Source organism: Balaenoptera ricei, chromosome 8 (genome assembly GCF_028023285.1).
Source record: "Balaenoptera ricei isolate mBalRic1 chromosome 8, mBalRic1.hap2, whole genome shotgun sequence".
NCBI classification, from domain to species: domain Eukaryota; kingdom Metazoa; phylum Chordata; class Mammalia; order Artiodactyla; family Balaenopteridae; genus Balaenoptera; species Balaenoptera ricei.
Window position 1 is genome coordinate 109,930,331 of NC_082646.1, and position 20,943 is coordinate 109,951,273.

The window sequence follows — 20,943 nt, forward strand, 5'->3', positions numbered from 1 at the left end:
TTTTGTTGTATGCAGTACATCTTCCTGGGTCAGATTTTTTTTTTTTTGGCTGTGCCATGCAGCTTGCGGGATCTTAGTTCCCGACCAGGGATTGAACCCGTGCCCTCGGCAGTGAAAGTGAGGAGTCCTAACCACTGGACCGCCAGGGAAGTCCCCCTGGGTCAGATTTTATACCCCTGCTCCTGCGATTCAAGTTCAGATCCAGAAGCAAGACGTGGTGGCAGGCCCTAGAGGAAGCGTCTCCCTTAGGAGTGATGGAGGGGGGACTTGGGACGGCTTCTGCAGGCAACAGAGTGTCTGAGGGATTTGGAGGTCCAGCAGTACCACAATCTTTCCAAATGGGATCCGTTCCAATGTTTGGGGTTCCCCTCTTTCTCATCGATACCCTAACTTCACCCCAAGGAACCCGTGTGGCCACGATTTCAAACGGCCGAGCTGACCCCACGGGGTCAGAGTTTGGGTCTGGTTTTCTAAAACCTTGACCCTGTGATTACAAGAGATGTGGGCTTTTGAAGGGCAGTCATGGAAGCTTTCTGGTACTTTAATAACTTGGTCGTGGGTTCAGGGTCCAGACTGCCCCAGCACCGTGTGACCTCACTGCTGTCCTCCTGCAGTCACCACAGATAGAAGCCTGCACGTGAGGTACTGACGTCTGCTCTCAGATGGGACCACCACGCTTTGCAGTGAGAACTGTTGGCAACTGGGGTGGGGGGGTCCTCAGTTCTCAGGACCGTCAGAGCCCCGTTGACTTGCCTCCCCGTCTTCTCTTGCAGAGGCTGACACCACGTGGCTCTTGCACCTGTTGGGGATTCGTCTCCACCTCCTTGCCTGCCGTGGCCACCTGGCCGTCTAGTTCCATCCTGGCTGCAACCCATGAGTTTTGGGTTTTGCTATCCTAGGTGCTCTGTCCATTTTTATAGGGGAATTTGGAGAGATCAAAAAAGATGCATCACTCTTCCAACTTCCCCAAACTGCCTTCAAGCTCTCTTGAAATAGCATGAAATAGCAGCAGAAGTGTCTGTTCTGAAAGTCCCAGGCTTGATGGCAGCTCGAGGTGGGCTGTTTGTCAATAGAAACAAGCAGTACCAAAGAGCAGAGCATGACACCTATGGGGATCTGGGCCTTTCCAGGCCCCTGTCACCAGACCTTGAGGCCTGGCAGAGAGAGCTGCAAGCGGGGCCACCGTGCACTGTCCTTGGGTCACATGTCCTTGGTGCACTTGGCTGAGAGGGCAAGTGCGACTGAATTCCAGCTCATGCACAAGCCCTGGGTCCCGTCCCGGGGCTGCAGCCTCCACCCTGAGAATGCACCCTATGTGCTGGTGGTTTCCCTGACCATAGGGAGGGCGTGACTGCCTGTCTTTAACGCCTCTTTCCGCGGTGGGATTCCCTACAAGGGGGTCAGCAAAGTGGCCTCTCCCTGAGATGGTGGGAGCCGTTGCCGAGGTGACTGCACGCCCTCTTGGCTCTGAACTGTACCAAATCCCTCCCAGCAGAAGTGTGGGGTCCCCTCACCTCTGTGCTCACCGTGCCACCTGCATCCCCACCTGGGGAAGGGTCTGAGGGATGGGGGGCAGGTGGACAGGCAAAGCCGGGAGAGTCAAAGGAATCAACCAGGTAGGGAGTCGCTGGCCCATCCTAGCTCGGCCCAGCTCGAGGGGGCTCCTGGCAGAGAGACCCCAGGTTTACCCCCCTCCTGGAAGAGTCCCCCCAACTTTCCAACCCCTGCCCAGGCAAGGGCTGCTCGGTTCCCTGGTTGGTGCAGGCCCTTTCCAACCTCTAGGTCTGTGCTCGAGTGTTCTCTCTACCTGCTGTTCCTTGGAAAACTCCCACTATCCTTCAGGGCCCGGTTCAAATGTCACCTCCTCCAGGAAGCCTTCCCATGAAGCCCTGCCAGGACTTGGCACACAGAAGACACTTGATGAGGGATGAATGGGTCCAGTGTGGCTCCCTCAGCCAGCTCTGAAGGGCAGTGAAGTTCCCTTGACATCCTTCTCCAAGATGCTTCCCTGTTCCAGCTGCTGGGACGTCGCTGGCTCTCTGAGGAGCTCACGTGTTCCTGAGTCGTGTGGGGACTTCCCCTCCGCCCTCAGAACAAACCTTGACTGTGACCTGCCAGATCCGCTGGCCTGGCTTCGATCCTTGGCAGGACCGCCGTCCCCGGCCCGGAAGACCACCAGTCCCTCCCCGTCAGGTTTCCTGGTGCTGGTGGACTCTGCCCCTTGGGCCCGTGCTTCCCCCAAACCCCCTTCCCCGCCCCGAGGAGCCTGAGCAGCTGGCCGGGCAGCAAGCTCAAAGTCTGCGTTGCCTTCCAGGCGGCCCCGGGGTCTGCCTCCGTCCCTGCCCTGCTGCGGCGCTCTCACCTTCCCTGCGGCCCGAGGCGGTCGCCCGCTCAGCCCCTTTTCTGTGCTGTGGCCTTTTCTCCCACACCCTGGGGTTTATCATCTCAGGGCAAGGGTGCCTTTTCACAGCAAGATCCTTTTTGACCCACCTCCTAGAGAAATGGAAATAAAAACAAAAATAAACAAATGGGACCTAATGAAACTTCAAAGCTTTTGCACAGCAAAGGAAACCACAAACAAGACCAAAAGACAACCCTCAGAATGGGAGAAAATATTTGCAAATGAAGCAACTGACAAAGGATTAATCTCCAAGATTTACAAGCAGCTCATGCAGCTCAATAACAAAAAAACAAACAACCCAATCCAAAAATGGGCAGAAGACCTAAATAGACATTTCTCCAAAGAAGATATACAGATTGCCAACAAACACATGAAAGAATGCTCAACATCACTAATCATTAGAGAAATGCAAATCAAAACTACATTGAGGTATCACCTCACACTGGTCAGAATGGCCATCATCAGAAAATCTGTAAACAATAAATGCTGGAGAGGGTGTGGAGAAAAGGGAACCCTCTTGCACTGTTGGTGGGAATGTAAATTGATACAGCCACTATGAAGAACAGTATGGAGGTTCCTTAAAAAACTAAAAATAGAATTACCATACGACCCAGCAATCCCACTACTGGGCATATACCCTGAGAAAACCATAATTCAAAAAGAGTCATGTACCAAAATGTTCATTGCAGCTCTATTTACAATAGCCAGGACACGGAAGCAACCTAAATGTCCATCATTGGATGAATGGATAAAGGAGATGTGGCACATATATACAATGGAATATTACTCAGCCATAAAAAGAAACAAAATTGAGTTATTTGTAGTGAGGTGGATGGAGTTAGAGTTTGTCATACAGAGTGAAGTAAGTCAGAAAGAGAAAAACAAATACCGTATGCTAACACGTATGTATGGAATCTAAGGAAAAAAAAAAAAAAAAGGTCATGAACAACCTAGTAGTAAGACGGGAATAAAGACACAGACCTACTAGAGAATGGACTTGAGGATATGGGGAGGGGGAAGGGTAAGACGTGACAAGGTGAGAGAGTGGCGTGGACATATATACACTACCAAACGTAAAATAGATAGCTAGTGGGAAGCAACAGCATAGCACAGGGAGATCAGCTCTGTGCTTTGTGACCACCTAGAGGGGTGGGATAGGGAGGGTGGGAGGGAGGGAGATGCAAGAGGGAAGAGATATGGGAACATATGTATATGTATAACTGATTTACTTTGTTATAAAGCAGAAACTAACACACCATTGTAAAGCAATTATACTCCAATAAAGATGTTAAAAAAAAAAAAAAAAGATACTGCAGGATACAAATGGCCACAACAGAGCAAAGTGTCCCCACCCACAGTCCCTCTTAGGGCATGGGGGTGAGAACTGGTTTGTACTGGGTAAGCCCCAGTCCCAAGGGATTCCCCGGAGGCATGTGGTCTCCTGCGGGGGTTCTCCTGTCCCCTCTAGTCCAGCCACCACACTTTAAAAGCATAAATCCCATCATGTTTCTCTCCCAAGCTTGAGACCCTCCAGCTGCCTCCAGCTGCTGTCAGAATGAGCTACCCCTCAGCACAGATACCAAACCCTATGGGGTCTGCTGCCGCCCCCTCCCCGCACCTCGGCCCCTTCCCCTCAAGCTCACTGCCCTCAGCCCCCCGTCACTCCCGCTACACGCCATGCCCCCTCCTGCCCTGCCCCATGGCCAGCTCCTCCTCACCCTTCAGACCTCAGCTAAAATGTCACCTCCTCCCAGAGGCCCTCCCTGACCATCTCACGTAAAGAGGACCCCTCTGTGTGTGTTTTTCATTTAAAAAAATTTTATTTATTCCTTTTTTTTTTTTGGCCATGCCATACGGCATGTGGGATCTTAGTTCCCCAACCAGGGATCGAACTCGGGCCCCCTGCAGTGGAAGCGTGGAGTCTTAACCACTGAGCCGCCAGGGAAGTCCCCGGGTGTGCTTTTTAGGATCGAGATTTAATGAATTCTCTTACTATAAACTTCACCCCTTTAAAGTATAAAATTCAATGATTTTCAGTATATTCACCAGGTTGTGCAACCATCACCACTCTCTAACTTCAGAACACTCTAATCACCCAGAGAAGAAACCTCGTACCCCTCAGCAGTCTCTCCGACCCTCCCCTCCCCCAGGCCCTGGCCACCACCAACCTGCCTTCTGTCTCCGTGGATCTACCTCTTTTGGACACTTCGTATTAATGGAATCCTACATTATGTGGCCTTTTGTATCTGATTCTTCCACTTAGCATAATTACCGTCAAGATTCAGCACCTCATTCCTTTTTTTTTTTAAGGAATTAGTTTTTAATTTATTTTTATTTATCTTATTTTTGGCTATATTGGGTCTTCGTTTCTGTGCGAGGGCTTTCTCTAGTTGTGGCGAGCGGGGGCCACTCTTCATCGCGGTGCGCGGGCCTCTCAATATCGTGGCCTCTCTTGTTGCGGAGCACAGGCTCCAGACGCGCAGGCTCAGTAGTTGTGGCACACGGGCCTAGTTGCTCCGCGGCATGTGGGATCCTCCCAGACCAGGGCTCGAACCCGTGTCCCCTGCATTAGCAGGCGGATTCTCAACCACTGCGCCACCAGGGAAGCCCCCTCATTCCTTTTTATGGCTGAATAATATGCCCTTGTATGGATCTGCCACGTTCTGTTTATCCATCCCTCACTCCCTTCGTGCACGAATCCAGTGTATGCTTTTCATTTCCCTGTGGTGCTCTTCTCACTTTTGGTCTCTTTGATGAGACACGGGCTCCGAGAGGGAGGCCCTGACTCTGTGCTCCTGGCTGTGCCTCGGTGCGTGGCCAGGGCTGGGTGCACCGGGGTGCTGGGTGAATAGGGCGCCCCGAGTGGGATGGTCTGAGCTCCGCCCAGCCTTGTCTCAGTGGATGCTTTTGGTGCCGGCTGGGTAGCGCTGTGGACCCACGGATCCAGGCCAGGCCAACGATACCCTCCCGCCAGCACCTGTGCCTTTCCGCGCTGGGAAACTCACATCCTAGGAATGGCTCCAGCCAATGGCCTTGTCGCAGGGGAGTTGGGGGAGCACCTAGGCTTCCTCGCCCCGAGGCGGTGGGGACACCCTGAGGTTTCTTCTCTGAGGTCCCCCCGGGGACGGAGCCTGGCTGCTACGGGTTGATGGGGCAACTTCTATGGCTTCCTTCCCTTCCCTGACCTGTTTCTGGGATTGCCACCCACACACACTGCTCAAACCTTGTCTCAGGATCCCAGCCCAGGAGGACACAGGTGTGCCTGCCTGACCTGGAAAGGCCCCAGATTCCTCCCCAGCCTGACACGGCCCCCGCCTCTCCCAGGCTCTCACTCCAGCTCCCCACGGGCCTTCTCTCCAGCAGGTACCCCAGCCCTGAAGGCATCTGGGCTCTGCTCTCCAGCCCCTGCCCCGCAGACCCTTGTCACCCTCAGCCCTTCCCTTGGCCGCCACCCGAGCAGCTCGGTTCCCGATGCGACCAGTGATCCGGGTGTCCCCAGATTCCTGTTGCTTGTGTCATGTGTGGGAGAACTCAAAATAGCCAGTGTGGCCTGTGCCCTGCCTGGGAAGGATCTGGTTTTCCCAGGGGTTGGTCCCCAGGGCACAGACGAGGTCTTGCTCACCAACGCCCCTGCTTTTGGCCCCGTGCTCAGCCGACGTACTCTCTTCCCACGCTTGGGCAGGCTTGATGTCCACTGTGTCCCTCACTCGCTGTGTGACCGTGGACAAAGCACGTGGCCTCTCTCAGCCTCAGTTTCCCCAAGTGCAACAGGAGGATCGTCGCTGCCCTAATTGTGGTGGTCATTTCAAGGCTGAAGTGTGACAAGGGACTTGAGAGTTCTTGGTGATCTTAAAACACTGCGTCATGTTTCTCCCAGAGATGGTATAGAAGGGAGGGGGCAGGAGAGGAGGAACAGGGTCTGAGGCCCTGTTGCGTGTCCCTTGTCGCTGCAGATGGGAGTTGCCGCCATCGTTATCCGCGTTTTATGCAGGCAGAGACCGTGGCTCAGCAAGGGGGTGGGGCTGCCCGAGCCCAGGAAGGTGGTCGTGGGCAGGGATATGAATTCAGATCTGCATGATTCCAGGCCCATGATTTTCCCTTGTAACCATGAGGACGGGTGATTTAAATTTTTTTTTCCATGTGCTTTTAGAAATCATTTGAAACTGTTACGAGGAGCATCTTTTGTCTTATTCGGTAGTACCTAGGCCAGTCCCTGGCATGCAGGAGGCCCTCAATAGATGCGTGGATGAATGAGTGAGTGAATGAATTAAACCATAAAGCTACGTTGGCTTTATGGGCACATAAACCATGGGCACATGTTTTCTGCTCCTGCAGGTGACAGGGGAGACCCAGCCCCATGGTGGGCGTTGGCCTGAACTGACCAGGAAGGCAATGGATGAGATCAAAAAGCGTCAGAAGCAGGCCCAGGGTGCCCGACCTCTGACGGTCATGGGCCCAGGCTGGGAAGACGTTTGGGCCCCTCTGGGGCCTCCTCCACGCCCTGGCAGCCTCTAACCCTATAACCCTATGAAACGATGCAGAAATGTGCCAACACGGTTGGCAAGTTGCCCAAAATAACACTGCTGGGGGCCAGCATTTGGGAGCCGTGGGGGCATCTCTGTCGTTCGAACCACGTTTGGTGCGTCCTGCGGGCGGGTATCTTGGGAGAGAAAGCTCTCTGTTGATGCTGCGAGCCGCCAACAGTGGCCCTGGTATGGCATGAAGGATGTGCAGGCTGACTCAAAGCCAGTGTCCCCACCAAGAGGACATCTCCCTCCACTGCAGGTTCCGGGGGACAAGGACCACAAGAGCCACGCTGGAAAGGCAGCTGCGGGGGGTGGTGGGTGGATTCCTCGTTCATTTACGGTGTGTGTGGGGTAGGGGGTGGCAGGAGACAGGACGACGCTGGCCCCTTATGAATCTCAGGTCTGTTTCCTTGCCTGGGCGCAGGGCAGGGAACAGAGTTTGTGCCAAGGATGCCCTTTCTCATCTGCTTTGTAAACCAGCGGCTCTGCGACTGCCCCATTGCAGGAGTGATGGATGTTGCTTCCAAGATTAGGTTCTAGAGGACCGTGATTTGCATCGCATTAGCCCTCTCCGACTTTTCTCACTTTCTTGTTCCGATGAAGCCGGCTGCCCTGTTGTGAGCTGCCTTATGGAGAGGCCATGGGGCTGAGTGAGCCCGGTCCCTGGAGGTGCCTGCAGCCCCTGCCACACCTTGACTGCAGCCTGGAGAGACACAGGCAGCCATCCAGCTAAGCTGTATTCGGATTCCAGTCTGGGAGAAACTGGGAGACAGCAAATGTCATTTTAAACCATAATGTTTTGGGGTTACTTGTTATGCAGCCATAGATAACCAATACAAAGATTTCATTGAATGTGTCTTAGGAAAAACATAAGTAGCACGTGAAATTGGGTTTGGGACATTTATTGCTTGCAATGACACTAAGCAGGGAAAAGCAATCCATTTAAATCAGTTTGAAGAGACCGATAAGATAAATAAACGTACAGATGGGTGTGGGGCGGCAGAAATCAGGAGGAGGAAGAAGATGACTGACTGAAGTCCCGTGAGCACTGAGATATTGACGGGAGGGTCACTGACGCCACAGCAGGTGTGTTCAGAGATGATTCTGGGTTGTGTCTGGGTGCAGCTGTCTACAGGGTGCAGCAAGGGCTGCCTCCTCCCAGGCTGAGCTCTGCTCTGCTGACGGGGCTGAGGCTGCACAGGAGATCACCCTGGTTACCGCCCCCTTCCACAGCCTACGCAGAGTGTAGCATCCCCAAGGCGGGAGGAGCGGCTCTGTGGCCTCTTTGCTGTTGCCCAGTGTCCAGTGGATTGAGGGGACCGAGGATCTGGGAACCCTGGTTCTAGGACAGCTTCTTTTTTTTTTTTTTTTTTTTTTTTAAATTTTATTTATTTATTTATTTATTTATTTATTTGTTTATGTATGGCTGTGTTTGGTCTTCGTTTCAGTGCGAGGGCTTTCTCTAGTTGTGGCAAGCGGGGGCCACTCTTCATCGCGGTGCGCGGGCCTCTCACTATCGCGGCCTCTCTTGCTGCGGGGCACAGGCTCCAGACGCGCAGGCTCAGTAATTGTGGCTCACGGGCTTAGTTGCTCCGCGGCATGTGGGATCTTCCCAGACCAGGGCTCGAACCCGTGTCCCCTGCATTAGCAGGCAGATTCTCAACCCCTGCGCCACCAGGGAAGCCCCTCTTTTTTTTTTTTTTAATTTTATTTTATTAAAAAAATTTTTTTTTGGCCACACCACGCGGCTTGTGGGATCTTAGTTCCCCGACCAGGGATTGAACCCACGCCCTCGGCCGTGAGAGCACAGAGTCCTAACCACTGGACCGCCAGGGAAGTCCCTAGGGCAGCTTCTGGCCGTGGCCGTCACCTCCCTGTGGGCTGAGGAGGAGGGACAGTAGGTCCACGGGAGGAAGGGGAAGGAGAGAGGAAGATGGGGGTAGGGGTGTCAGGTGATGTCACTGTCACACCCCGGGTTTCCTGCAGGCCTGCCTCCTGGTCTGGGGCACCAGAAAGACCCATGGGCAGAGCTGGGAGGAGGCCTGGTGACCTCATCCAATGTCAGCCACAGACAAGGGGAGACGTTGGCAGAGCCTTTGTCACCTCTGGTCTCAGTTTCCCCATCCCATGGCCTTTTGGGGGGTGTGGCCAGAGCCCACTGAGTCTGCCTCCCTTCCTCCAAGCCTGTCACAGCATCCCCTTTCCCAGTTCCGTCTGTGTCCTCCACCGGACCAGACAGACGAGGAGCTCCGAGGGCCAGCTGGCCTCTGTCACCGAGTGCCTCTCTCTGCCCAGCGCCTGACATGTGTCACCTTGCTTGTATCCTCCCAACAGCCGTGTGAGGCTGGTGTAATTCTCCCCTCGCTTTACAGATGGGGATACAGGCTCAGAGAGGGGCATGACATGCCTGCGGCCTCAGAGCTGGGCCAGCCTAGGAAAAGAAGTAGCAGAGTCAGGATGCCGGCATCCCAAAGCACCTGTTTTGTTCACTGCTGTATCCCAGCACCCAGACTGGCGTCTGGCACGCAGTAGGTGCTCAGTAGACACTTGCTGGGCAGGACTGGCTGAGTGATGCCTCCTGGTCAACCTCACAGAGCGGCTGGACCTTGAGCAGGCAGCTCACCCGGGGGCTGGACCTCAGCAGAGGTGACATTGCCGCTAGGGGGGGGCTGTGTATGCCCAGAGAGTCCTGAGGGCCAGTGCCATCCCCTTCATGCCTCACAGCGGTCTTGGGTTTGTTATGATCCCACTTCACAGAAGAGGAAACTGAGGCACGCAGAGGGGCTGTGACTTGCCTGAGGTCACATCGAGGCCAGGCTGGTGCCCCTCTGGTTTCACTCCCAGGCCAGCTCTGCTCCCTTGGCCCTGTCCCCCTCAGTCGGTGCCCTGGGCTCCAGGAGACCCACACATGGGACCACCAGGCTGTCGTGAGGACCCGGCCACCCAGAGGGTCCCGCCAGCCCTTTCTCTCCCCACGGGCACCTCCAAGCGCGAGGCTGACTTACTTACTGAAAGCTAGTAGTAGACATGGCGCAGAAGCCATCTGTCTGCACCCCAGGGTCCGTTTGGTTGTACAGGGGCATACACTGGCAACTGAGAAACCTTGTTTCTCTCTCCCCTTTTATGAGCACTCCTTCTGGTAACCCTACCTGCATCCAAACCAGCCTTGACTGACTCCATAAAGTCCGTGTAAATGCTTACACAGCACGGCATTCCACTCAGGCCTCATGAGTCTGTACGAACATCAAAGGAATTCTTTAATTGCAGTAAAGACAAGTCCTTGGGGGATGGGCCATGTTTGCAAAGGGCTGTGTGCATCTATTATTTCCTTTTTCAGAACAAAAATGTCTTACTTTTTTCTAGGTTTTATTTATTTATTTAATTTATTTTTTTTTACAGTTCTGCTCAGGTATTTTATTTGCGTTTGTCTATTTTCTTTTTTTTGGTGGGGGAAAGGTTGGAAGGGAGACAGAAAAACAAAACCAAAGAGAGAGAGAAAAAAAAACACATGACTCTTCCCACCCACTGCCACCCCTGGCCCTGGGACTGAGTCGATGAGGGTGAGAATGGGCGCACATGGGGGGAGAACAGCAATAACTTAGGGTGGGGGGGGGGGAGCATCAGGAGAACCCCCAAATATAATCTCTGGGCTCCACGGCAGAGGACGCTGTCTGTCTAGAGGCCCAAAGGGCTAGGGGCGAGGTGGGGAAGCATCCCGAGGAAGGAGTGGTGAAGGGGAGGAGAGCACTGGGACTGGAGAAGCTTCACTGAGTAGTGGGAGATAAAGCGCATTTTCAGCGCTCTAGATTTGGGCTGGGGAAGAGCTAGAGTTGGTCACCTGCAGGGAGGCAGGGCCCCTGGCGGGCTCGGGATCTCGGCGCAGCTAGAGTCCCTGGTGGTGCCTGGTGCGAAGCAGGGGCGCTTAGCCGGCGCTGGCTGCGTTGCGTGGTAGCAGCGGGGGGATACGGCTGGGCCGCTCACGGCCAACTGGCCAGTGTGTGGATGGCCCAGGGGCGCAGGCGGGTGGCTAAACCCTGGCTGGCCTGTGCCAGGAGCCAGTTCCAGCCCTTGCACGGGGCCCAAAACTTTGCCAACAGGGCTAGTGGGTGTTGGGCAGTGAGAGGATTACCCCGCCGGGGCCCAGGGACAGGCAGACGGCTGCAGAAGCCATCCGTCCTTGTTGGTCTTGGGGTAGAGTGCGAATAGGCCCAGGTACCCCCCGGCCCCGTAGGGCCCTGAAGGTCATGGGCGACAGACGCAGCAGAGCACGCAACCAGAGTCGAGAGATGCCCCGGCGCATCCGGGGGCCCTGCCGCCGCACCCATTTGCCCCCAGCTGCCAGAGCTGCCTGAGGTAGAGCCAGGCCTGGCCAGGCTAGGAACCAGGCAGCCCCAAGGCCCAGAGGGACACCCATGAGGCCTCGGCGCCAGCTCAGACTGAGGATGGCCCCCAGTGCGGTGCCCTGAGCCAGGAGTAGGAATAGACGGTGGTGGGCAGGGGCAGAGCTGTACAAAGAAGTAGGTAGGAGCCCCCCACCTCGAGGGCCAGCAGGGCTGCCTGCAGGCCACCCCACCCCTGGCCGCCAGCAGTGGGAGCGTCAGTAGAAGTTGCAGGGCAGGAGGCCGGAGGAGGACCCCACCGCAAAGGAGAGTCCAGCCGAGAGGCCATGGGACAGGAGTCCAGGGAGCTGGCTAGTAGGCCTGGGCCTCAGATGTGTGGGAGGGGGTCCGGGAGGGATGTCTGTTTTTTTTTTTTTTTTTTTTTTTTAAGCTTCCAGTAGCTTTATTTACAAAAGTTCAAAACTGGAAAGAACTCAAATGACCATTGTCATTAAAATGGACAAATTGTGGCATATTTATATAGAGCAATAAAAAAAGAATGAACTATTGATACACACAACAGAAGAGATGGCTCTCTCAGACAAAATGTTAAGCAAAAAAAAAGCCAGCCACAGAGCGCCGTGGGCCAGGAGGCATCTGGGGGATGGAGGTTGCAGGGGAAGGAGGATGGTAGCCTCTTGGATGAGGAGTTTGAGCTTGGCTGGGTCCAGGGTCCAACAGTGGCCCCAGTCCCTGAGGAGGAGGAGGAAGAGGAGGAGGGGGCTCCGTTTAGGACCCCGAGGGAGCCTGGAGATGGCTGTCCCTCACCAGACATTCCATCCTGGGGTGCCTGGGACGGAAGTCTAAGCTCCTCCATCTCCTCCTCAGGTGGCCCCCAAACTCCCTCATCAGCCAAACTCTGTTTTTGTGGGCTGGGACTAGGGGCTCCTGACTCTTTCCCCAACATCCTCTGCTCTCCTGGCTCCAAGGCAGCCCCTTCCTTCCCCAGAATCCTCCTCTCTGGAACTGCTTCCTCCTCCTCTCCCAGGATTCTTCTCCTTTTTAAAAAAATTTACTTATTTTATTTTATTTTTGGCTGCATTGGGTCTTCGTTGCTGCACGCAGGCTTTCTCTAGTTGCTGCGAGCGGGGGCTACTCTTCATTGCGGTGTGTGGGCTTCTCATTGCGGTGGCTTCTCTTGTTGCGGAGCACAGGCTCTAGGTGCACGGGCTTCAGTAGTTGTGGCTCGTGGGCTCTAGAGCGCAAGCTCAGTAGTTGTGGCGCACGGGCTTAGTTGCTCTGCGGCATGTGGGATCTTCCCGGACCAGGGCTCGAACCCGTGTCCCCTGCACTGGCAGGCAGATTCTCAACCACTGCGCCACCAGGGAAGCCCTCCCAGGATTCTTTGGTCTGCCTCCTGGCCAGATGAGCAGGGCTGCTCTTCTTTAAGGGTGCCTGTGTTAGGTGGTCCCAGAGCCCCAGGAGCAGGGAGCGGGAGGCCCGCAGAACACTGGCCTGCACGTACTTTGAGGCTCTCGGGCTGCTGGCGAACCTGGGCCGCGTGCTCTGCCGCGGTCTTGCTCACGCCGCTTACTGTACTCCAGCTGGTTGCCCAGCTCCGTCTGCTGCTGCAGGCGGGTGAGCGCAGCCCGTGTGCGCTGTACGGCCTGGAGCTGCCGTAGCTTCGGCTCCCGTGGGGCCTCATGCTGCCGTAGCAGCAATGCACGCTCCAAGTCCTTCTGTGTCTGTTTCTTGTTCAAGTCCTGAGGCAAAAGAGAGGCAGGGCCCAGAAACTGGTCCGAAAGCCTTGTTGGCGTCAAGGAAGTGAGAGCCCCAGGACTCCTCGGCAGAGGGAGCCGAGGGTGGGGAGATGCGGGGTGCGGGTGAGAGGTGAAAGAGAGCCAAGCTCCTGGCGGGCCTGGGAACTCTAGCAGGGTCTGGTGGGCACGAGAAGCGAAAGAGGTGTTGAAAAGAAGCCGAGCCGTAACACGAATGAGGGCAGAGGGGAAAGGCAACCACAAGTGAGGCAAGTGGAAAAGGATGTAGGTGTCTGGGATCTGGGAGGGGAACAGGGGAGGGGGTGGCCTACCTCTCGAAGCAGGTCCTGGTCCAGGCTGTGACGAGCCGGCAGCACCTCGCGCTTGTACTGGCGACACTGCAGCTCAAAGTACTGGCGCTGCCGCCGCCCCTGCCCAGCCTCCTCCTCCGCCTGGCACTGCTATAGCTGCTCCTTCTGCCGCAAAACCACCTGGCCTTCTCCCGCTTGGGTGTGCTGGGCTTCTCCTGGAGCTCCTAGGAAAGGGCAGCGGGACAGCCAGGAGGGCAGGGCCGCCTGACCCTCCATCAACCCCACCCACCGCTGCAGCCTATCTCACCTCCTTCAGCGGCTCCTTCCGAAGCTTGTAGGTTCGCTTCTGCGCCTCCGGCAGGGCGGCCAGCTGCCTCTTCTGCTGCCCGAGGACGTGCGGCTGGAACTTACCCTCCTCAGCCTGGGCAGCTCGCGCCGCCTTCTCACCGGTAGCCTGGCGCCGCCCTGACAGCTTTTTGGCCTCAGCCCCAAAGCCAGCGCGCTGCCCCTCGAGCTCCCGCTCCTGAGGCTTAACCCTCAACCTCAGCGCCAACGCCGGCAGCTGTTTCTGGTGCTGTTGTCGCCTCTGCCTACAGCTGCTCCCGCAGGGCTCAGCCCTGCTCACGCTGTTGGGTCTGACGGCTGACCAGGCAGGCAGTATCGGTGGTGGCAGAGCGGTCCCGGCTGCGGCAGCAGCCCCGTCGGCAGGCAGAAGAGGTGGTGGGTGTGGGACCTGGGGCTGCAGGTGGCTGGAGAGGGCCCGGGGTCACCTCTGGCGGGCAGGGGTCGTCACGGAGGCTGTCAGAGCCCGGCAGCCGGTGGATGATGGAGCCGTGGGAGATGACGGCGCGCTCGCCCTCCTGCATCGCGGCCGTCTCCCGGGCTTCAGGGCCTTGTGCCTCCTTGCCAGAGGTGTCTGCCAGGCTGTTGACTGAGCTGCCCTGGCTGGAGGGCTCCTAGACCGGCCCGTGTCTTGGCCCGCTGCATGTAGGGCTCGGCCTCCTCCTCCTCCTCCTCCTCTGGGGCCTCAGCGCCAGGGCCACTGGGCGCCTCTCGCAGCCGCATCTTCTTCATCTTGCGGTTCTGCAGGTTGCCTAGCTCCCGAACAGCATTCTTGGTCCTCTGGATTAAGTCCGTGATGACTGCGGGTGGCTGCTCCCAGAGCACAAAGTGGTGCTTCAGAAGAACCTCTGAGGTTGGTCTGTCTTGAGGGATTTTCTGAAGGCAGGAGTCGACAAAATTCCGGAAGTACTCAGACCAGTGTCCTGACTGGAGCGCGGGGGACTCGCTGTGTGCAGTGTGGTGTAAGGCACTCATCGCATTCATGTGAAACAGCGATGGTTTCCATTCCGCCAGCTCGGTGCGGGTTATGCCTAAGGACCGAGACGTCCACCTTGCCATCGTACTGCCCCCTCATCCATTGCCAGGATCACTTCTGGAGCCATCCAGTACGGGGCGCCCGCGAAGGAGTTGGCAGGTGCCATGACGGATGCAGAGCCGAAGTGCCCCAGTTTCACCAAGCCTGGCTCTGACAGCAGGATGTTTCCAGCCTCACATCCCTACGGATCACGCTGTGGGAGTGCACATAAGCCAGGCCGTGAAGGGCCCCGTGGTTCGCAGCTGCAATCCCCACCTCCTGAAGGGGCTTCTTGTGCACCTCTAGAAGGTCAGAAGCTGAGCCCAGGCGATACTCCACCACCACGCAAGCCATGTGCTTCCTCAGGTAACAGCCCCGGTACTGAATGGCATCGGGATGCCGGAACTTCTGCAGGAACCGCACCTCCTTGATGACGTCCTGCTGTTTCTCATGTGACTGCTTCCCACTGTAGGACACCTTCCTGATGGCCACCACCTCACTACTCTGGACATCCCGGGCAAAGTACACGGCTCCAGAGCTGCCATGGCCAATTTCCCCGAGGTCAGAGAAGAGCTTTTCCGGGTCGTCCTTGAAGTAGAGCTCAGCCACGTCGGGGTCCTTCAGGCTCCCGGCCCGGCATGGTGGCCCCTGGGGGCCCTGAGAGTGGGGCTTGACCTGGCAGGGGTCACTCTGCTGCCCAGAGCCTCCACTTTCTCCTGGGGTCCACCATCGGCTCTGCCAAGCAGGGAGAGGAACAAGGAGAGCTTTCCCCTTGCCACCTCTTCCACCATCCTCCCGCCCCTTCCTGAGGGGCCGGCGGGAAGCTTTCCCTGGAGGGGAGGGGGTGACAACCTGGTCTGACCTCGCAGTCCTGTCCTCCTCCTCCTCCTCCTCGAGGGCGCCAGTTGCTGAATCCCGGATTTCTGATTGTGGGGTCTGAACCCCAGATATCTGAACGGGGGGGAGGCCGAATCTGATATTTGAACTCGTGGGGAATGAACCCCGGATACTGGTGCACGCAGTGTCCTGAACCCCAGATATTTGAAATCCTGTGAAACAGAGCCCCAGGTTTACAGAGGAGTCCCAGATATCTGGAATCTCAGGAGCTGAGACCCGGATATTTGAGAGGCGTGGGGTCAAGCCCGGAAATTCGGGACGGAGGGGACTGAGCCCCAGGTCTTTGGCCACTGATAGGGGGCCTACCCCGAGGACTTCCGACGGCACAGCCCCTCTCATGCCAGAGTCCGAGGGTGAGAGCTCCCACTCCCGCCGCGGCCCCCACACTTTCCCTTTCTCTCTCCCGAGGACAGCTGAAAGATTGTAGCTGAGGGCGGTCCCGATGCCCTCTGCCCCTCTCCTCTTCTCAGTCTCGGCCTCTCTCCTCACCACAGCCCCGGTCTCGTCCCAGTGTCCCTCTCCCTCTTCCTCCCAATTCCAAGATGGAGACAGGGCGGGAACATTTTCTAGGTTTTAAAATGCATGCAGATTGTTTAAGAAAAAAACAAACCAAACCCATGAACGCATCCTGTGATTTCTCTCTACCCTCCTGGGATAACCACACTCGTGCCCTTCAGAGCTGTATCATCTTTTAAATACTTGCCAAGTGATGGGCTCAAGGATTTCATTGTTATTTTAATTTGCATGCCTGTATTCTAACGAGGTGGAGCTTTGCTTCGAGCATTCATTATTCATATTTCTTCTTTTGTGTACTTCTGGTTCTTACCCTTTGCCCCTTTCCCACCTAGGGGGAATTTAGTCTTTTTCTCACTGATTTTTCAAAAAATTAATTGATTTATTTGGCTGCCTCAGGTCTTTTAGTTGTGGCACGCAGGAACTTCGTTGTGGCATGCAGGCTTCTCTAGTTGTGGTGCCCGGGCTCCAGAGCGCGTGGGCTCCGTAGTTGTGGCGGGCTTAGTTGCCCCGCGGCATCTTAGTTCCCGGACCAGGGCTCGAACCTGCGTCCCCTGCATTGGCAGGTGGATTCTTAACCACCAGGGAGGTCCCTCTTACTGATTTTTTTCTCTTTTTTTTAACATCTTTATTGGAGTATAATTGCTTTACAATGGTGTGTTAGTTTCTGCTTTATAATCTCTTACTGATTTTTAAGAGCTCTATGGGAGGCAGAATTATGGGCCCCATGACCTCCCCCTCCCCATCATGCTTGTGGTTATGGTCAGTTAGATGGCAAAAGAGATTTTGCAGATGTAATTAAGGGTACTAATCAGCTAATTTTAAACTAAGGAGATTATCCTGGATTATCCCATATGTCCAGTGTAATCACATGAGCCCTTAAATGCAAAGAGATGCTGCAGAGGGGGAGGTCAGAAGGATTGGAAGCACCTTGCTGCATCTCGAAGCATCTCATTCAAAGCATGGGAGGATTCAGTGCTCTCTTCCTGGCTCCGATGATGGAGGGGGCCATAAATAAAGGAATGCAGTAGCCTCTAGGAGCCGAGAATGACCCCCAGCCAACATCCAGCAAGAAATGGGTACCTCAGGGCTTCCCTGGTGCTGCAGTGGTTAAGAATCCACCTGTCACTTCCGGGGACATGGGTTTGAGCCCAGGTCCAGGAAGATCCCACATGCCATGGAGCAACTTAAGCCTGTGCACCACAACTACTGAGCCCACGCGCCAGAACTACTGAAGTTCATGCACCTAGAGCCCGTGCTCCACAACAAGAGAAGCCACCGCAAGGAGAAGCCCGTGTGCCGCAACGAAGAGTAGCCCCCGCTCGCCGCAACTAGAGAAAGCCTGTGCGCAGCAACGAAGACCCAACGCAGCCAAAAATAAATAAATACAATAAATAAATTTATAAAAAAGAGAAGAAATGGGTACCTCAGTCCTAGCCGCATGGCAGTGAATCTGCCACCCACCTGGATGAGCCTAGCCCAGGTGGGCTGAAACCTTGACTTTGGCCTCCTGAGGCCTTGAGATGAGAACCCTGCCCAGCCACTGGACGTCTGACCTCCAGGACTTAGAGATAATAAGTGGGAGTCGTTTTAAGCTAAATTTGTGGTAATGTGTCACTGCAGCAATAGAAAAAAAGCTCTTTACGTATTAATGTTGGAAATACTTTTTACATATAGTGTAAATATTTTTTTCAAATGTGTCATTTGTCATTATAAACTTTACCCTCAATTATACTTAACCTCCCTAATTTCATTATCAGAGGGTAAATTCAAATTCCATTTTGGGGGATGACCTTTGGCGTCACTCCCATGTACCCAAAAGTCACATGCAAAACACAGATTCCTGGGCCCTGCCCCGAGTTTCCGATTCAGCGGGTCTGAGGGGGCCCAAGAATGTGCATTTCTAATCCGTGTCCACGTGATGCTGACGGAGCTGGCCGGGGACCACCCTTTGAGAAGGCCTTCCTTCCAGCCCTAGGAGGGTCCTTAGAGCCCCTCCCTGATGGAAGGAAGTTGAGCCCCACCCACCAGGAGGCGCGGTCGGCTAAGCCCCCGCCTCCAAGAGCAAGATCTCCGTCTTCACTGGCTGGTAGGAAGGAGCGTCCCGTACATCACAGGGCTGTCCCCGCCTCCTCCCGAACCCCGGGGGCGGGGACATTGCGCCTGCGCAGTGGAGCTCGGCGCTCGCGTCTTGTGCTTCTGTGAGGTCCGGGTGGCGGGCTGTGACCCCATGGCGGACCCCAGGGAGGAATCGGAGCCCCTTCTGAGCCGGACCCGCGGCGGCAGTGGCCGCGATTCCCCGGCGGGCGTACCCTCCTGTCACAGCGTCCAAGTCGGCCCTGGTGAGCCGCGGCCTGGGGAGGGGTCGGGCCGCGCAGGGGTGGCGCGTGGAGGTCCCGCCGGCCCGCACCGCGTCACTGCTGTCCCTGCGGGCGCGCCCCGCTCCCCGGGCCGGGGTCCGAGCGGACCCGGGCGGCGCTGCGCGCCAGGGAGCCGCCTTCCCGAGGGCGGGACGGCTGCGCCGTGCGGACCCCGGCCCCGGCCAGGGCGCGGGCTTCAGCCAGGTTCTGCGGGGTCGCGCCCTGGCCCCGACCGGTCGGGCTGAGACGCCTCGCTCAGCCCAGGGGCAGCCAGACCCCTGCAGCCCCCTCGGTGCGCCCAGGCCCTCGTGCTTTCCGTGGATCGCCTTGGTGATTCCTAGGAGGAAGCACTTCCGTTTTCCCCAGTTCTTACGGGGGAAAGTGAGGCACAGAGAGGGGCGTTCCCCTACCCAAGGTCACACAGCCAGGAAGTGGCCGAGGTGGGATTCGAACCCAGCTGGGAGTGAATTGTGAGGCTCCTCCTTCAGCGTCGGCTTGGGGCAGGCCTCCCCAGACCGGGGCCCCTCCCTTCCTTCCTTCTCTGCAGCTCCATCCTGCTCTTCCTGTTTACCCGCAGAGAGATTGCTGAATCCCAGGGAGGGCGGGGAGGGTGAAGTCCTTCTGTCCCTGGCAGACCCCAAGGGCACTGGGTGCTGGGTTAGGGATGGAAGGGCCTCAGCCTCGTTTTGCAGAGGGGGAAACTGAGGCCCAGAGAGTGTCCAGGACCTGTCCAAGAACATAGACCTGGGATCTGTCTCAGCCACCCACACTGGGTGCTCCTTCCGGGCCACCTTCTGTCTCTGGGCTCACTTTCCTCCTCTGTTGGGGAGGGGTCCGCAGTGTGTGCCTGTCCTGGGATTATTGGGGCGGGTCCCTGGCAGGAGACGGAAAACATGCCCACCTGCCCATCTCAGAGGCTGTCCTGGGAAAGTTCTCCGTCCAGTCGGTGCCAAATCTCCGGGGGTCCTGGACATGGTGGCATTCAGGGGATGCAGCCTTTGCGTCGGCTGTGTGACCACTTCCCGGCTGTGTGACCTTGGCAGGTTGGCTAACCTTTCTGAGTCTCAATAAAAGGGGGGTGGTCGGGGCGTTGTGAGGATTCAGAGAGAGTCCAGGTGCCCGGCCGGGTGGCAGAGCTGGTGCGCGTCAGTGCTGATGGCCATTTTGGGCGGAGAACCGTGATCACTGCAGGTCCAGCCCCGGGAGAGAGCATGGAGGGCAGATGAGACCCACGCTAGAGACAGGAGCCGGGGCAGGCAGCGTGGCTGGTGAGGGGGGACCCTGGGGACGGCTTTTTGTCCCGACGCCGTGGCCTTGGTGGGGGCTTCTGAGAACATGGACAGGACACTCTGTGTTCTGGATTTCCCTGGTCAGGCTGTCCAGCCAGGCTCTGCAGAGCCTCATTCAGTTTCTGCCCAGCTCCCGTGCGGGGCTCCTGGATGGGGCCCTGAGCTCAGGGTCCGCCTGTCCGCAGCTAGCTGGACTCTCCTACCGACAAGGGTGGGGGAGGGCTGCTGCTGGGTGCCCCGTGGACCCCAGTGGGCCCGGTGGTCAGGTCCAGACCCAGCCCCACCTCATGGGCCGTGACCACAGGGTGGGGGTAGTCGTTTTCTCTTCCTGGTCCTGGTCAGGGAATTACCCTCTTACTGGTTATGGAAAAGTCAGAGGACAAGGGGTCGCTGTGCCATAGAAGGGGCTTTGAGAATAACAATAATAGCAAATGTTTATGAAGAGCTTACTGTGCATGCACTTTAGCTACAGTAACCCATTCAGCCTGCCCATCAGTCCTGTTGTGTAGGGCCCGCAGGAACTGAGGCGCAGAGAGGTTAAGGGGCTTGTCCAGGGTCACAGAGGCAGCTGGTCAGGACCCCACCCAGGTAGTGGGGAGTGGGCAGGGGCTGGAGCCAGAGGGGGAGGGGGGTTTATTCTGGGATGTTGGGGAGGGCAGGCTTGGGGCAGGGGGACCAGCGCAGGGCTGAGGTGTTTGAGGCCCCATGTCCTCTGTGCTGCGACATTCTACAGTGGTGGGGGGGTGCTGACAGCTGATCGCCACCTGAGGCAATGAGTCCCTAGACGCCAAGCTGGGGGACAGTGCTCCTGGTAGGGCTGACAGCCTGGGAGGCTTTGGAGAGCTTGGCCTTGGCGGAGCCAAGTTCGGGTGAGTGGCACAGAGGGCGCATGGTGGAGGAAGCAGCAGGGGAGGAGGCGGGCAGGTGGGCGGGGTGTGCGCCTGAGCTGCCGGGCTGGGGGCAGAGTGTGGACTTTCTCCTGGAGCAGTGGGGACCCACGGAAAGCGGCCACCGCAGGATGGGAAAGGGAGGCCGGTGTCGGGGCCGCAGAGCAGGGTGTCCTGAGGTTTGGTGCCTTGAGGGCCGGGTGGCCAGAGGGAGCCCCTTCCGCCGCACCCAGTCCTGGTCCCGGAGCGAGCTCTGGGGGCCCTGGCTGCCTGTCTCTGCTTATCCAGGAAGCTTGTCTCCTTGGATCTCTCCAGGCTGAGTTCCA

At 56.8% G+C, this 20,943-nt stretch overlaps 1 protein-coding gene and 1 pseudogene across 2 annotated transcripts in view; one reads left to right on the forward strand and one right to left on the reverse strand.

Annotated features, from left to right (window-relative positions):
• Positions 1-10,748: 10,748 nt before the first annotated feature.
• LOC132370096 (serine/threonine-protein kinase TAO2-like) lies at positions 10,749-15,040 on the reverse strand (annotated as a pseudogene).
• Positions 15,041-18,259: 3,219 nt separating this feature from the next.
• The window catches only part of TPCN2 (two pore segment channel 2), a 31,617-nt gene continuing 28,933 nt past the window's right edge, over positions 18,260-20,943 (forward strand). For both annotated transcript variants that reach the window (XM_059932256.1, XM_059932257.1), the window contains exon 1: positions 18,260-18,423. In XM_059932256.1, the coding sequence (XP_059788239.1) occupies positions 18,312-18,423 (112 nt within the window). In that variant the 5' untranslated portion in view covers positions 18,260-18,311. The remainder of the gene's footprint in view (positions 18,424-20,943) is intronic.